The sequence below is a fragment of the Oratosquilla oratoria genome, chromosome 31 (assembly GCF_046742065.1).
Source record: "Oratosquilla oratoria isolate Oo_2021 chromosome 31, ASM4674206v1, whole genome shotgun sequence".
NCBI lineage: Eukaryota > Metazoa > Arthropoda > Malacostraca > Stomatopoda > Squillidae > Oratosquilla > Oratosquilla oratoria.
In genome coordinates this window covers 19,871,451-19,888,950 of record NC_134807.1, presented here as the reverse complement: position 1 = coordinate 19,888,950, position 17,500 = coordinate 19,871,451, and the positions used below count along the sequence as shown (strand labels likewise).

The following is a 17,500-nucleotide window of genomic DNA, read 5'->3' as shown; positions in this document are numbered from 1 at the left end:
GAGGGGGGGAACGAACCACCGGCTTTTCAGTTCAGCTCAGTCTTCGGTCATGTATCAATATCTACAAAATAAGAGACGAACAAAAAAAATCATCTAATTTTTTCATCTCGTCTTTAGAAAAACCAAAAATACCCAATGAGCGGGTACAACTGTCACTGCTCTGTTGACAAAATGTCACAGACTTTTGTTTATTTTAGAAAACGAGAGATTTCTGAAATTCTATTTCTTTATAGATACTGAGAAGGGAGGACGGGGTAGGAGATGTCTTGTGGCTTACCTGCATACGGCGTGATATGGGTTTTATGAGTGCGATAGGACCATCTCGGGAGAACCTCACGTCGTTGTGGACGAGAAGGACTAAGAGAGTCATCGACACCAACAGACTCAGCACGGCGATGCGGCCGTGGGATCTCCTGTAGGAGGCGAGAGAGAATTCCGTTGAAATTCACATTAAGAACATAAGAACATAAGAAATAAAGGAGACTGCAAAAGACCATAAGGCCTACACTAGGCAGCTCCGTATCCATCACCACCTGTCATCCCCATCCATAAAGTTGTCTAATCGTTTTTTTAAACAACTGATAGTTTCAGCGCTTACTACATGGTTACTAAGTTTATTCCATTCATCGACCACCCTATTAGTAAACCAATAGGGTATATAACACACACACACACACACACACACACACACACACACACACACACACACACACACACACGACTCGATAGCGCGGTGGTAGAATTCCCGGCTGAAACTACGGCGGTCCGGGTTCGAATCTCGCCCCAGGACTGAAATATTTTCAGGATCGCTGCGCTGCGAGGCGGTACTCCAACTCTCATGGGCGGGATGTTGGGTGTGTATGTGTGCGCGAGGTCACATTACCCATACATCGGTCATATATGACCTCTGAGCTCTCTTCCGGGAGGGAAATAGCTGTCGACCACGAGTCCAACACGTGATCCAAGACCATGGTGAATCACACGCACAAAACTTAGAAGGTGATGTCACAAAAGCTGTAACAATGCATGGATTCAATTCTAAATATAACTGGAAATCAAGAATATAAATTAAGGTGGAACCGTGCATGAATTTGAGTCTAGGTATGTTAGACAATTAGAGAATATGAGACGAGTGTTAGTCCTTTCCTGTTTATTACAATCGGGTAAACACGCACATACATACACACGCGCGCGCGCGCACATACACACACACACATATGGCTCGACAGTGCAGTGGTACCGTTCTCGATCACTAATTCAGCGATCCGTCTTTGAGTCCTACCAAGGGTTGATAAAGTTTCAGGATCGCTGTACTATGAGCTGGCCGGCAAGGAATTGTGTGTGTGTGTGTGTGTGTGTGTGTGTGTGTGTGTGTGTGTGTGTGTGTGTGTGTAAGGTCACAACATTACCAATAAATCGGGCCATAAATGAACACTAAACTCTCATCTGGGAGGGTAATAACTATCGATCACGAGTCCAACACGTGGTCCATGACACAAACACACATACACACGTTTCTTAGGCTAGCTTCGTTCAATGATGTCAATATGGCTTAGCATACGATTCCTACGTGTTGTGCTAGATAATTAAGTGATATTTTCAGTAAAGGGATACTGTGACCTGACTAGAGAAACTCCTTATATTGAGGATGACCTACTACTGAATAAAATGGCTTGAACTAAGTATTATCTGTTCACGAAGAGGGTGTGTGCTTTGTTACGGCCACCCCTTATAAAGGGCGAAGGGAACTTTGGAGGACAAGTACGTAGAAAGGATCGTTTGACAAATTTCTTCTTTTTTGTTTCACAATCTTGTTTTTGGTGCTCGACTATGTGGTATGTTTTAGAAAACGGAATTAGGTCGTATGTTTCCATTGAATGTATTTAGTATTATCATATATTCTATATATTATTTCATATATATTCTTTGTGATTTCATTATCATTATGTTAGTTGGATGCAATGAATTCACTGTGCTGTAAAGTTAGCACCAGGACCAAAAACCATCACTTTTGGCCTATAGGAAGGTTAAATAAGAAACAAATAGTTGAAATCTAGAAACACAAAGACCCACAGTGACACACGGAGAAAAAAAAAAAAAAAAAAAAAAAAAAAAAAAAAACGCCACTCCCATCACTACACCTCGAGGGTGGAGGGCCATCCCTGACACCTGCCTCACCGCTTGGGTCAAGGACAACGCAGCGAAGTGCTGTGACTGAATACAAACAATTAACATCAAAATAAAGGGTCTGTATTCACGTGTAATGTCGTCACTGCATTCATGAATATATTACATAAAATAATAAAATACCCTCTCCAAACATGGAAGCCTTCTATATCCACTAAATAATAAGAAAACAAACAAATAAAATAAATAAATAACTAAAATAAAATAAAATAAAATAAATAAATGACCAACCCAAACAAATAGAATAGATGCTCAATATATGAAAACTAATCATCATTTACACTAACCCACGGCCCGAGTGGGTTAGAGCGTCTCTACTTGCGGCGGAGGTCGAGGTGACGGCAGGTCGGACCCTATCACTAGCGAGTTGGACCAAGGGCATATTTCATAAAATACCACGCTATAAAGTCCTCTGTGAGAGGCACGGTCCTAGCCCCCTGATCATGGGAGTTGGCGACGTTAATCCGTACCAAAACAAATGACTATGAAAAGGCAACAGATAAAAATAGGCGATATTTGCCCTCGGGCTGTGCAACCTTTTACGTAAACCGGTTCTCGACTTAGCAGCAGGAGCAGCAGTAGGAGCAGCAGCAGCAAGCAAGCAGGAGGAGGAAACCGACTCAGGGGATGGGGGGGGGAGGGAGTTGATCCCTTCTCGATGGCCGGACATGAACAAAGGGCTTGGCAGGCGGAGTTTCCAGCCACTCCTTCGAAGGTGTTGGAGGAGGAAGAGGAGGGGGAAGAAGAGGAGGGGAGGAGGAGGAAGAGGAGGAAGGGGAGGAAAAGGAGAGGAGGAGGAAGAGGAAAGGGAGGAATAGGAGGGAAGGAAGAGGAGGGGAGGAGGAGGAGGAAGAGGAGGAAGAGGAAGAGGAGGAGAAAGAGGAGGAGGAGGAAGATGAGAAAGGTAAGGAGGAGGAAAGAGGAGGAAGAGGAGGAGGAAAAGAAGGATGGGGAAAAGGAGGAGGAGAATGAGGAGGAACAGGGGAGGAAAAGGAAGAGGAAAAGGAAGAGGAGGAAGAGATGGAGGAAAAGGAGGAGAGGAATGAGGAGGAAGAGATGGAGGAAAAGGAGGAGAGGAATGAGGAGGAAGAGAAGGGAGAGGATTAGGAGGGAAGGTTAGCAAGGATTTTTTTTCCTTCCAAGTGTTACGTAAACTTGGGAGAATTCCAAACCTGACAGCAAAGCAGGAGGAGAAAGAGGAGGACAAAGAGGAAGAGGAGGAGGAGATAGAGGAGGACAAAGAGGAGGAGGAGAAGGAGGAGGAGGACAAAGAGGAGGAGGAGGAGGAGGAGGAGAAAGAGGAGGACAAAGAGGATGAGAAAGGAGGAGGACAAAGAGTAGGAGGAGTAGGAAGAGGGGGACAAAGAGGAAGAGAAAGAGGAGCAGGACATGGGTGATGATGATGAGGAGGAGGTGGAGGAGGAGAAGGGAAGGCCTGGATTGATTTTTTTCCCCCTTTCAAGGTGTTACATTATCTTCGGAGCGCTCAAAACCTAATATAGCAAAGAAGCTCTGCAAATATATATTTCATTGTCGTTATACAGAACTCTATTTACAAATAATTACTTTCATTATCAGAGAACTGTTGTGCATAGATATATCTCAAGAACTCAACAAAGAACGATATATTTGCGTAAATTCCGATATGCATGCCCTTTGTTCATGTCCGGTCTTGGTGTTCGCTAAGAGGACACGTATCGACTTTTCGCCGTGTGCCGTCCACGACACGACGTCGTGCTTTCAAATAACCATGGGGTGTCTATTCTAACTTTTAATGACTTTATTCTGGCTGAGGCTCAGGGGAGCTTATTGAGTTGGGGGGATAATTTCTCGAGAAAAAAGTATCAGTTATTCCAGATATGGATTTTCTTTAATTCATTCCAGGTGATTTTATTCAGTTAAGACAAATCTCAACTTCGTTTCATTGATGTACTCTACGAAGTTTTATCTCACTGTCGCTGGGTTATGTCATTAATTAGATAAACTTAAAAAAAAAAAAAAAAAAAAAAAAAAAAAAAAAACGTGCTTAGAAAAGGTTTCCTCCTCGTAGTAATGCAACAACTATTGTCCCTGTCACCATATGTTAAGGTTCTGGACTGCCAATACACGATTTCTGGGGGGTGCTAAGGTCAGAATAAGGTTAAAATACGCTGGCTCATCAGTATGCCTTTCCCCTTTCATCCGATCAAAAAAAAAAAAAAAAAAAAAAAAAAAAAAAAAAAAAATCGTGAAGTTTTCTTATGGCTAGTGCCAAACTTGTTTATTCCCACGAGAGTTGGTTCAAGAGGAGCAGTTTCATCTAGATCTTGGGCTAAAGGGATTGGGGACTGGTCAACTCACTGCAACGCCAATGCACTGCACCTCCTTAGCAATTCACTGCACTTCAAGTCAAATCACTGCGTCTCACAACTCACTGCACATTTTTATGATAATACAATTGAGATACAATAAAAAGCATTAATGGGTTGGGTTGAGTTGGGTTAGGTTGAGTTAGGTTAGGTTAGATTAGGTTGGGTTAGGTTAGACTGGGTTTGGTTAGGCTAGGTCACGTTACGTTAGATTGGGTTTGGTTAGGTTAGGTTAAATTGGGTTTGGTTTGGTTAGGTTAGGTTAGGTTAGATTGGGATTGGTTAGGTTAGGTTAAGTTAGGTTAGATTGTGTTTGGTTAGGTTAGGTTAGGTCAGGTTAATGCAGTGAGCTGTCATCACTAGTACAGGGAGTTGAGATCATAGTGCAATAATTTTCATCAAGTGCAGTGACTTGGCATTGAACCAAAGGGATTATATTTTTATGAATAAAATCACCTGCGGGAACAAGAACTTAGAATTCAAATATAGACACAAAAAATATTCATCGATATGGGTTTAATCACGACTCTACCAATTACATTAAGCTGTCGTCAGGCGATTTTATTCACATAAATATGTCCCCCCGCCATTCACCGACACCCTTGAAAGGCTTTCTTCTGCTTAGCCACCGACGATTTGGTTCGGCTGAGAGGAGAATCAAGGTCTCCTTCGATACTGAAGAGTCCAAATTCGTTTTACGGTACGAGGCGTTTAGCGCTACAGGGATGTTTCTTGTCCACGGAAGTTTGGTTTCCAGGGCGGCTGGAAATCGTCGGCAGCTGCTGGAAACACATCCTGAGTCGGGATGGGGTCACAGCAGAACACATCACAGAAAGATGTTTTGTGTGTCTCCGTACGATTAGACTCTCCTCTTGGTCCTCAAGAATACGACACTAACAACAGCAACAACTACAACAACAGCAATAATAACAACAGTAATAATAATAATAATAATTACTATAATAATGATGGTAATAATAATACTAATAGTAATAATAATAATAATAATAATAATAAATTATAATAATACTAATAGTAATAATAATAACAGCAACGACAACAACAACAATTATAATAATAATAATAATAATAATAATAATAATAATGGGTAGGAGGTAAAGGGAACACGGGCTGAGGGAAACACTTTAATTCCTAACTAGTTTCGCCTGAGTGGCTTCTTCAGAGAAATGGAAAAGCCATTCAGGCGAAACTAGCCAGTTAGGGATGAAAGTATTTCCCTCAGCCCGTGTTCCCTTTACCGTCTATCCATATTCGTCACAATGTTCACAAAATAATGATGATGATAATAATAAAATAATAATAATAATAATAATAAAAACAATAGTAATAACAATAATAATAATGATAATAGTAATGACAAAAATGATAATAATAATAATGATATATAATAATTGTGATAATAACAAGAACAATAATACAAAATAATAATGAAAGCCGTAATTATCATATAATGTAACACGCCTGCGGTAATTATTCTGAAACTTACGAATTTAGGTTGTATTTGCATATTCTCAGAGGTAACTTATTTTGTTTTATTTTATATTCATTTGCTGGGACCCCAACGCGCACAAATATATACATACATACATTTTTTACAAAGGCTCTTTATGATTGCAAACCTGATTCACCATCGTTCTCCTTACATAATTCTAGTTGCGTGTGTCTTGATAGCAACTTCCCCGCCCCTTAGGTTAAGAAAAAAAAAAAAAAAAAAAAAAAAAAAAAAAATCTGTGTAGACCCAGGCGACCGACGCCTGTTACAGTTGCTATGCGCGTCCGAAGCAAACCACGGGAATTTCCCTGGAGCAAAGCAGTTTACCAGCGGCCAGACCATTCACCTTTACCCTGTGTGTACGGACAGCCGCCAGTCACCACAGGGGACGGAAGCAAAACTCAGGTGCTCAAGAGGTGGAGCCGAAGCCGAAGCCGAACGATCCACAGTCTGAGGTCTCATGTTTGTATGGAGAAGTTTTGCGTGAATGTCACCTTCACCATTTGACCGCGCCTTCAGAAGAGATATTCCTGAAAGCAATGAAGTCACCACTCCCCTATGACCTTGAAGGAGTTGACGGACTCCTCCTAGCAACAGAGCGTGAGACTCCAAGTCGGAAACCACTCCCAGGTTCATACTTGGGAGCTTACGTCGGTCAGTACTCCAACCTCGTTTTTTCGCGATTTTTTTTATTCGCGGTTTTCGGGATACGGAATTATTTCCGGATTTTCCTTCTTCGGCCGATGGTTCCAGGCCGTATCTGCATGGAAACTTATCTCCATCGTGTTAGAAAGAAAACCTGCAGTGCTATGACATCGTTCATAAACCTACGTTATCACACAGGGCTAGTTTTCCTCCGACATCCTACCTCCAGGCTCCATTTGAACAACTGGAATGTGATTTCGCTTGCAGAAATCTAGACTTCTCTTAGAACATTTCAACAGTATGTCTCACATTCTTATAGGTTTAGTCTCTTAGATCATCATTCAGATTTACCAGATATGACGGAAAGATAATTTGATATTTAGAGATTTGAAAATAGAATATTGTTACCGAAGTCGTTTTTACTCAAACGAACTCCCAACTGTCGGCGCTGGTGAAACTCGTGGAAGAAGCCCAGTGTGATAACCCCTGAAGTGTTTCTCTAGTTCCGAACACCTGCAACTGAGAACCTTTAGAGACTTTGTTGCCAAGGTCAGAGACTACGGAAACCAAAGACCGTCGGAATGGCAACGGCGTTGGTGAATACCTGAAGCCGCTGCACGGCGTCACGGAAACAAGAAAAGGTTAAAAAAAGAAAAAAAAAAAAAAAAAAAAAAAGAGCAAGAAAGGTCGTGGCCGTGCTGCGCACCAACCGCTCGCGGTTGTGCGGGTTATATAAGCAAGGTGACGGCGGTGGCGGAGGCGGAGGCGGTTGTGACGACTATGTACCCTCCCCAACCACTCCCTCCATCCTCGCCTCCGTTTCCAGTCCAGGGTCTGTGCGTGCCCTAAACTCTTTCCACATTTGCTCCAGATGTTCGAATCTCTCCCAGTCTTCCTTACCGTAAATCGTTGCGGGAATCACACCAACAACACATAAATCAGTTCCACTTATTTACTAAATAAAAATTTTTGTTTCGTTGGAATCCATTCGTAACGCGTTAGGGTGACAACTGCTGTCGCTTATTTAAAAAGAAATTCGAAAGGCGGGGTCCAGACATTGGTGTGTCCGCTGCAATGATTTACGTAAAAGAAATTCGAGACGATGGGTGGGGAACACTTTATACGGCAAATCCTGAGATCGTCGAGGTTTTTGCGTCCCTCCGGATCCGTTCTTTGCGTGTCGGGAACAAGTGGAGGAAGAGCCGTCCTCCGGGGGCTCCTTTCACACGTATCGACTTTTCGCCGTGCGCCGTCCACGACACGACGTCATGCTCTTTAATAACTATGGGCGTCTCTGGAGGATTTCACGTGTGGTAGTAACGTGTGAAAGCATCCATAGACATCCATGGTTGAAAGCACGACGTCGTGTCGTGGACGGCGCACGGTGAAAAGTCGATATGTGTGAAATGATCCGACGAAGTCGATGACGATCTTGATACGAGGATCTGAGCTTGAATGAGGTCTTGATTGATCGAGACCCTGATAAGACTCGGATGGAGGAGGAGGTGGAGGAGGAAGGGGAGGTGATTACAGAGCCGTCGAAGACAGACGTCGGTTAGTAGCGGCTCCCTCCCAAGACGGCCAAGACGCTTATCTCCACGAAACGGTGTCGCTCCTTATCAATTGTTTTTGTTCCAACTCGTGAGGAAAGATTTTATTCAGACCAGTGATGAACTCGGGACAAAAATGCGTCTCCGAGAATGACTCCTCACCTGGATAAAATCGCCTGCCGTTAGACAGAATAAAAATAACCTAGAGAAGTTTGTCACGGTGTTATGGAAGAGGCTGTTACGACGTTGCGCCGTCGGGTCTGAAACGGAGTTCTTCTGCGCGAATATCTGTGCGGTAAATGCCAGTGGTCTTGAAGACCTCCCGCGACCCAAATTCTTATTCTCCCTCTCCCTCTCTCCCTCTCACTTTATTTCTCTATCTCTCTCTCACATATTCGGCATATGGATCATACGCTGTAATAGTAGATCTGCATTGTTGTAGATCACATGTTAAAGTAGCACCTCTCTCTCTCTCTCTCTCTTATACATTCGGCAAGTAGATCATACGCTGTAGTAGACCTGCGTTGTTGTAGATCACACGCTAAAGTAGCACTTTTCTCTCCCTCTCTCTCTTAATCTCTCCTTCTCTGTCTCTCGCGTGCAAACTAATTCCACGGCAGGCAGTGTTCATAATCAATTATCTTAGTAATTGTCTTAACAACCGTCATTAGTTACTTGGCAAGTTTTGAGACGGTTCACCAATGTTTCAGTGTAGATTCCTCTTCAGTGAAGATCAACTTAAAAAAAAAAACCCGTAAACTATTCACAATCACACAGCAACGACTGACATGATACACAAGGGTTATCGTAGTAGATTTAAACCCATGTTCATTTGAGCCAAACATTTGTATAGATAAAGATGTAGACATGGACTGTTGCAAGTACCGCCCCATTGCAGTTCTTCTTCCACCTTTACGGCGCACTACATCACGACCCATAGTTAGAATAATGATATAATAACCTCCAGTCAATGGCTGGAAACCTGCAACACCACTGTAGACATTAACGATCTTTGTGGGAAGAGGCGCTCAACTATTGTTTATAATGCATTAGTGTGAGTCTGTTTGTATGTCACGAGCTGGGAGGAGTGGTGGTGGAGGAGGAGGAGGAATAGAGGAAGAAGAGGAGGAGGAGGAAGAGGAGGAGGAAGAGGAGGAGGAGGAAGATAAGGAGATGAAGGAAGGGGCACAGGTGTTGACTGAATAAGTGGAGGAAGATTAAGAGGATGAGGAGGAAGATAAGGAGGTGGGAGAAGAGGAAGGAAAGAAGGTGGAGGAGAAAGAGGAGGAATACGAAAGGAAGGAAAAAGGAAACAAGAAGTAAGAGGAGGAGAAGAAGGAGGTGGAGGGGAGGAGGAGGAAGAGGGGGAATAAGAGGAGGAGGCGGAGGAAGAAGGGAAGTAAGAGAATGAAGAGGGATAGTAAGAGGAGGTTTAGGAGGAAGAGGAGAATTAAGAAGAGGAGCAGGAATAGGAGTAGGAGGAGATGGAAGAGGAGGAAGGGGAGGAAGGGGAGGAAGGGGAAGAAGAGGAAGAAGAGGAGGAAGAGGAGGAAGAGGAAGAAGAGGAGGAGACCATAACCAGTTGGCACCTGGAACAGTGGCATAAATTAACAGAAGGTCTCCATGCTCCCCACCCGGGGAGACCAGAGGACGTCGAGGGGTGGGGGGTGGGGGAGGACCGGATCTAGGAGAAACTTATATCTCCCATGACGTCACCATTCCGAGCCAGTCAACTCCGAGTCCTCCAGTAGTGACGTCACTGATGACGTCAGAACGAATTTTACTTTGTCCTTTCTTACAATGACTCTCTGAATGCAAATGGACTTGGTGGCGTCAGAGGAGGAGGATGTTCTAGTACCTGATGTTGCAGATTACAAGGTACTTCCAGGTTATCAGTAATTATTTCTACGGACGAAGAATGACATGGTATTTTCATCGTTAATATCACTTTCATATTAACTCCATAATAATAGTTTTATTCAATAGAAGGAAATAAAACAATCCAAGATGAGTTAGAACTATTTCGATGAATATAGGTCGTGTTTTTTTTACTGGCATCTGCAAAACAATCTTATCTCCCAATCCCAGATACGTATAACTCTCAATAATGCTGACATTTAACTTCTGCCCTTCCTGTTTCATCTTTGTGTCCTACCGGACTCCACCTCTTTAGACCGACAAATTTCCAACGAACGACTAATACTATTTCAACCCTTTGGGTTTGTTTTTTCAAATTGTAGTCTTACTAAAAATAATTCCTGGCAATTCTATTCAGCTGATGACGACCCAGCCCTTCTGCAATGAACGTAATGATCATCACTCTCCTCTAATGGCTTTCCGGCGAGGCGTCTGAGCGTAACCAGGTGTGACACGATTGGAGAAGTCTGAGGAGGGTCTCTTGTAGCAGTCACGTTGAAGTCCGTAGACTTCTTCTCCTTCTTCGTCGTCATGTTCTTCGTACTCTTCTTTTTCGTTCTCGTCGTCGTCTCCTTCTTCGTTGCCACCATCTTCTTCTTCGTCGTCGTCGTCATGTTCTTCGTATTCTTCTTCTTCGTTCTCGTCGTCGTCTCCTTCTTCGTTGCCATCATCTTCTTCGTATTCTTCTTCTTCGATGTCGTCGTCTTCGTCCTCTTTTTTTCCTTCGTTTTCCTATTCTTCGTCTCCTTCCCTCTCTCCTCTCTGTTTTACTTTTTCCTTTGTTCTTTTTTTATTTTTTATTTTATTAATTCTCATTCATTTGTTCTTTTTTATTTTGTTCTCTTTTCACTTTTTTCCTTTGTTGCATGTCCTATCCTACTATATGAAGTCATTTTCCCTCCCGCCCTCACGCCACAGTCAATGTGTAAACTCAATCTCACGTCAGGCGCTAAAGGTCTCATCGGAGGTCTAAGGTCCCACGCTCTTAATTCTCACAACAAGAACGTCCCGTCTCACGGTAAGAATTCCCGGCGAGGACTCACTATCTCCCGGCACATGGGATACGCCTCACGATAAAAGTAGGTCTTGCAGCGAGAGCGTGAGCTATCATGGCATAGACGTAACGTCTCACAAAAAAGACTTGGATCTCAAGACGATGACCTAATATCTCAAGACAAAGACAAGGTCACACTTCGAGTTCTCACGATATAGGCCTACAATCTCATACAGACTTAAAATCTCACGGTGAAAGCTTAAGATTCCCCATCGAAGGTGCAGGGATCCAAGGAATGTTGCGTAATTCCTCACGATGACGGCGCAAGGTCGCATGACGTCATGTCTCACGATAAAACGTGAGGTCTCACATTGGTAGCGCGCGGTCGTAGGGGTCGAACCACCTGGAAAGCGTGACTCACAGTGAATATTTTCTTCGGGTGAATCTAACCCCAGTGGTGCGTTGTTTTCGTACTCATGCTCGCATGTAGTGGGTCTGAGTTCGAGTCTCCTGGCATTCTGAGCACATAGGGCAAAGTGGAGGCTTTGGTCGATGTAAAGCTTGTCCTGATTTTATTTATTTTTCATTTATTTATCTATTTATTTATTTGTTTATTGCATGGGGCCGCATTGGGCGAATCTTAGCTAGAACAATCTAATATCACATTTAACAACTTAATAGTTGTGTGGTTAGAAAGTTGGATATGTGAAAAATTGGCCGGAAATTGAGTCCTGACCAGTGTGTGTTCTGTTTTGACAGAAAACAAAACACTCGAGAATGTTTTTCGATCTTGTCATCAAACGTGCTGCACATAAAAACAAAACACGAAGATTTTGTGGCTGATGTCTTGCAGACAACTTTTTTGAAACTATCGGTTGTTTTAAGAAACGTTAGACAACTTTATGGATGGGGATGACAGGTAGTAATGGACATGGAACTGCCTGTGTAGGCCTTATGGTCTCTTGCAGTCTCCTTTATTCTTATGTTCTTATGTAATTCTTCAGTGTTTTTTGCCAGTACATGCTAACGATTATTTGAGTTTCGGGCAAACGAATTTGAAGGTACAAACGCATAATGTCGCTTTGCCAATGCCTTATGCCACACACACACACATAGCAAAGAGGTCACCCTGCAATGTAAAAGTGTCTCATGACATTAGAACGACATCACGTTTTATCACAAACGTGTCAGTCTCTTCACGAATACGTTCCCTCCTACTCTGATGACGTCATGTCGCCTAGCGTTGACCTCAAGTTGCGCGACAAGATGAATTAAGTGCATTAGAGTATAAGGCAACGTCAAATACTCTTTCACATTCTTAACCTCTTCACTATGATGACCCTCTGTATTTATTTAATTCTAGCAAACGTTTGATGATGATATTCATAAGAACTTAGACTGGAGGAGATGCAAGGGACCATAAAATCTACACTAACAGTTCCATGTCCCTTACCAACAGGCATAACCATTCGTAGTTATCTTCTCTTAAAATAAGCAACAGTTTAGTGCATAAGTCTATTCCATTCGTTGACCACTCTGTCGGTAAATATTTTCCTTTACCTATTTCCTTCTTAAAATTAGATTTGTCCAATTCAAACTCATTACTACGAGTCTTGCTAGGTTTAGGTCATCTTAATTAATCTCTTCACTCCAGTAATCTAATCGATAGATTTCATTATCTTATATAAGGAAATAAGTTCCTCATCGTATCCAGTTTGAACCCAAGAAGCAAATTTCCATCTACGTAGTTCACGTAGATAGCTTAGCTTGCATTGCGTTCAGTATGGACTCAATGGCAACGTCAAAGGCAATGGATATCTGCTCTGAGGGACAAATAACTGATCCCTAAAGTTCAGACCAAGCAACCTTGAATCACCTCATATGGTTTTCGGCAACAAAATATTAATTTTGTCGCCAAGTAATCTGTGCATTCTTCTATACAGTGTATTTTCTTGAAACGAAAGTATATATATCTTTAGCAATTTTCTTGTTCTTATCATTATCATCAATCATTATTTCTATTATCATTATTATTAAAACCATTATCATTATCATAATTATTATTATCGTTATTATTATCATTATTATTATTATCATCATTATTATTATTATTATTATCATTATTATTATCTATTTGGTATTTTTCTGCAAAAGTTATATTTGCACACAGGGTAAATCGAGGCTTATGTTTACTACTGTACAACGACATGACATTCGAGAATACGTGAGTATGCATGACAGAGAGCTGCCAAGTCCGCAAGACCATGTGACGTCACTCATCGTGACACTTCTTCATGTTTTGTGGCACCACATCCACCATCTAATGTGCAAAGACAGTGCCACTTGAAATGTCCTCTAGACGACTTCAATCTAGATATCTAACCACCAGTAAATCATTTTAGTATTTACCAGTTACCCCTAGACATATCCAATTATGATTAATGACCTCATTTTGTATCCTGACTGTATTATGTTTACAAATAAAGACGACGTTGTTTGGAGAGATGAAAAGACGCGTCGTATATGAAGATCTCTTGCACGGGATCAGGGAAGAGTGAGGTTTGAGCAGTGAGGTTCTATACGAGCAGTAATGTTGTGTAACTACCCGTATTGCACACTACAGTGCAGAGAGGGGGTGGGGTGGGGGGGTTGCTGAGTCAGTAATGATTGTGTCGTAGCAGTCTTGGACTACAAAAGAGTTCATGCACTCAAGCATAGCTCGTTCAACCCTCACCATTACTGAGCAAGCTTTCGATCATTGCCAAAATTTTTATTTTAAAAGACTACTCCAGAGAAAAATATTATTTTCAAATACAACCTCAGAGTTTTGAGCAACATGTCATGTACATTCGTCTGAGGAGGAGAGACTTTGATGACAATATCTTTCCTTTAAGAATCGTCCAGTTAATGAATAACTTTCATTATGCAACGGAAAGAAACTTATAAAAAGAGTCAATGTTAATAAACCTCAGAGTTTTGAGCAACATGCCTTGTACCTTCGTCTGACGAGGAGAGATTTTGATGACAATAGCTTCCCTTCAAGAATCGTCCAGTTAATGAATAACTTTCATTATGCAACAGAAACTTATATAAACAGTCAATGTTAATAAACAATTGCTCTTACGTTGTTAAAAAACATAAAAAAAACTCCTTTTCAATACAATAACGTACGCGTATTTTGCATATTTTCTAGACAAAACCAGTTTTATTCAGCTGAGGGATAAAACTCGGGTCTTAAGCGAGACTCCATTTTGCCCCGTGTGTGCCTCTGTGTGTCTTGCTACATTGCATCTGACCCAGGGCTGTGGGCGGGATACAGAGATGACCCGTCATCCATGAGGAGCTAAGAGGAGAGGAGGGAAGGGGTGGTGGATGGGAATGGAATGGGTGGGAGTAGGTACGTCCCTTTGACTTGGCTACCTCCCCTATATGGGGGAAAAAGCTATTTAGATAGTGTGCCTCTTAACTAAAGTCGCCCGATCTTGGCGTGGACAAAAACGAACAGAGATACAATTTAGACCGTTGGAGACGGGAGGCTCCTCGTCACGTTCCGGAAGTATACCGGAGAAGTCTTTGCATCATGAAGGTCTTCCATTGTGCGGCAGAGGTCTCTCTTAGCGTAGTACAGGTCTCTCTTAGGATACGCAGGTCTTTGTGCAACGGTAGTCTCTCTTTGCGGAACAAACAGAAGTCTCACTCGGCGTCAGGGTGCTCTGTTGCATAAGGCAGACATCTTCATGAGTCACGAATACGTCTTAATAAACAAATAAATAAACAAATAAATAAAATAAATAATAATAAAAGAGTTATGTTGGAAGGTTGTCTATCGTTGGGATTGTTAAGTGTCGACCTATTCCTTCAAAACGATTCGTTTGATCACATAACGAGAAAACTCGGCTCGCTGAGAACGTTGGCTTAGTTCAAGACATCTGACCTCGAAGTATTATCATCATCATCATCATTATTACTATTATTATTAGCATTATTACTATTATTATTAGCATTATTACTATCATCATTATCATGTTTTCAGGACACCGAATGGCGCGACCAAAACGCCTTTTTACATAACAGGATCATATGGGTGAACCATTGTCCATATACAGGGGGGGTGGCTTCCCTTCCGGAAACAAAGGGTACTGGCTTGGTAACCTCGCCCTAATGTATGGGACTCTTCCTAGCCCCTCTCCTCTCATTACAAACACGATCTCAATGACAAAATCTAACATCTCTCCCTTCCTTATATATATATATATATATATATATATATATATATATATATATATATATATATATATATATATATATATATATATATATACATATTCATCTATTTGTTTTCTTTTTATCTATTGATCTAAAACATGGAGCCTCTTCAGTGAGCTATGTAGACACCGCCCCACAGCTGGCCGTAGGCCCATCCACCGCCTTAACAATGTGAAAGCTGAATACTTCCATTGTTTGTCAACTAGACAAAACAAAGAACAACAGTGAGTGGGATATTTTATTTTTATACAGGCCAACTACATCCTGCTTCGTTTTTATAACAAGGGCGGTGAGGGTGTATGCATATAATAATGAGAGAACTTATCGTTGTCGTTTTCGTTTGTCGGCCATTTGCGCGAAACTAAAAGTAAACTAAACACCTGTGGATATTTTTTATTTTATTTTTTCAAAGTCTGAAATTGTATCCGCATCTTTGAATAATAAGGTTATACGAGTATTTTAAATATAATCTTAGCATTGTTTTAGCACAAAACAATTTTGTACAGAATGTTGTAAACAGTAAACGTTCTATTGTATATAACTGTAATTCTATACTCTTGATCCAGCGGTTGATAACGGACAGAACTGCCAGATGCAGAAGAATCATCATACATCGTTCGTATACGACAGTTTTCTTTATTGTCTACGACTGAGCTCCCTATGATTTACGACTTGAGCAGACACGGGCGTTTTTTCTTCCCATCTGTACGGTATTTTCGACCGTAATCATATTGTTAACGACTCTTAAATATTTTTGTGGGTTTGGATTGAGTTTATAAAACATGTCACCTTTCCTTGTTGGTGAGTGAGAGGGTTAATGCCTTAAAGACGGTATTGTTCACGATGGGATGTTTGCGTTTTTTTTTTTTTTTTTTTTTTTTTGAGAGAGAGAGAGAGAGAATATTAGTGTACGATTAATGAAAGTCAAAATGTGATTCATGTACATAATGTCAATATATGCCTATACGGTCAATATGAAATTTATATCTTGATATAACTTTATACCATTAATCCTATATGTATATCTTTAATTTTGCCCCTCCCCCCACCTTTACTAAAATTCCTGTGACGTAGCTTCGCGTTGCGTCGTTCATATAGTTTAACATCACAAACTTCACCCTATCGTGAGGTTAGGACGGTACCCCTTACAGAGGACTTTATAGCGTGGAATTTAATTAACCATGCCCTTGGTTAAACTTCGCCGGTGTCAGGGTTAGAACCACCATCCCCTTGACCTTCACCGCAAGTAACGACGTCCTACCCAGCTCGTACCACGGCTAAATTGCCGTACCCGACCTCGCCGCCGCTGCTGCTGCTACGATCTCACGTGGTTACCCACGTTCCATCTCCAGGACTTGTCAGGATACCCAAGGACCGGCGGCGGGGGGTTGGGGAGGGTTAGGTCCCCTTTGTTCTCCGAAGGCAAGGCGCTACGAAGGTCGGTAAAGACCTTGGAAGTACCATACTACACGCATACTAGTTGCATTCGTCCACAGTCACCTTGACTTTGCCCGCATCAGACCATTGGCTCCCGGTTAAAATCCCTTGTGGTCCGCGCCAGAAGGCTTTCGCCACACACGCGTGGATTCGGATGGTGGGTGAAGGACCTATCAATACAATATCAGTATCAATATTAGTGTTAATATCAACCAGGCATTCAAAGTCCAATGCTGAGCCAAAGCCTCTCCTAGCTTCTTTCATGAGTCGCATGGCTGTGCCAACCATGCCACATCACTCCTACATACTGCTCTACCTTGTCTCTCCGTCTGGTTTCCCATATCCACGCTTCCCGTCTCGGGCTAGGGAGGAGGAGGTGGGAGGGGAGGGGGGGTTGGATTCCTGTGCGAAATTTCAATTTTGTTCGAGAACCAAGTCAAGACGGAATCCATCTTTCAGTCACATCAAATCGTCTGGCGTTTGTTGCGGAATCTAGACTCTGAAGAGGTAAAAAAAAAAAAAAAAAAAAAAAAAAAAAAAAAAAAAAAAAAAAATCATACAAAACAATAGATCAACCCCCCCCCCCAAGACGGTACCGATTCCGGTTCAATATAACTATGCACACATATTTGGTGATGCCTTG

General features: G+C 42.0%; 1 protein-coding gene across 1 annotated transcript in view; it reads right to left on the bottom strand.

The window, feature by feature from the left end:
* LOC143041480 (carbohydrate sulfotransferase 4-like) overlaps positions 1 to 17,500 on the bottom strand; it is a 47,115-nt gene that overhangs the window by 15,534 nt on the left and 14,081 nt on the right. The window contains exon 2 of the mRNA XM_076213391.1: positions 278 to 413. Coding sequence (XP_076069506.1) covers positions 278 to 413 — 136 coding nt within the window. The remainder of the gene's footprint in view (positions 1 to 277; positions 414 to 17,500) is intronic.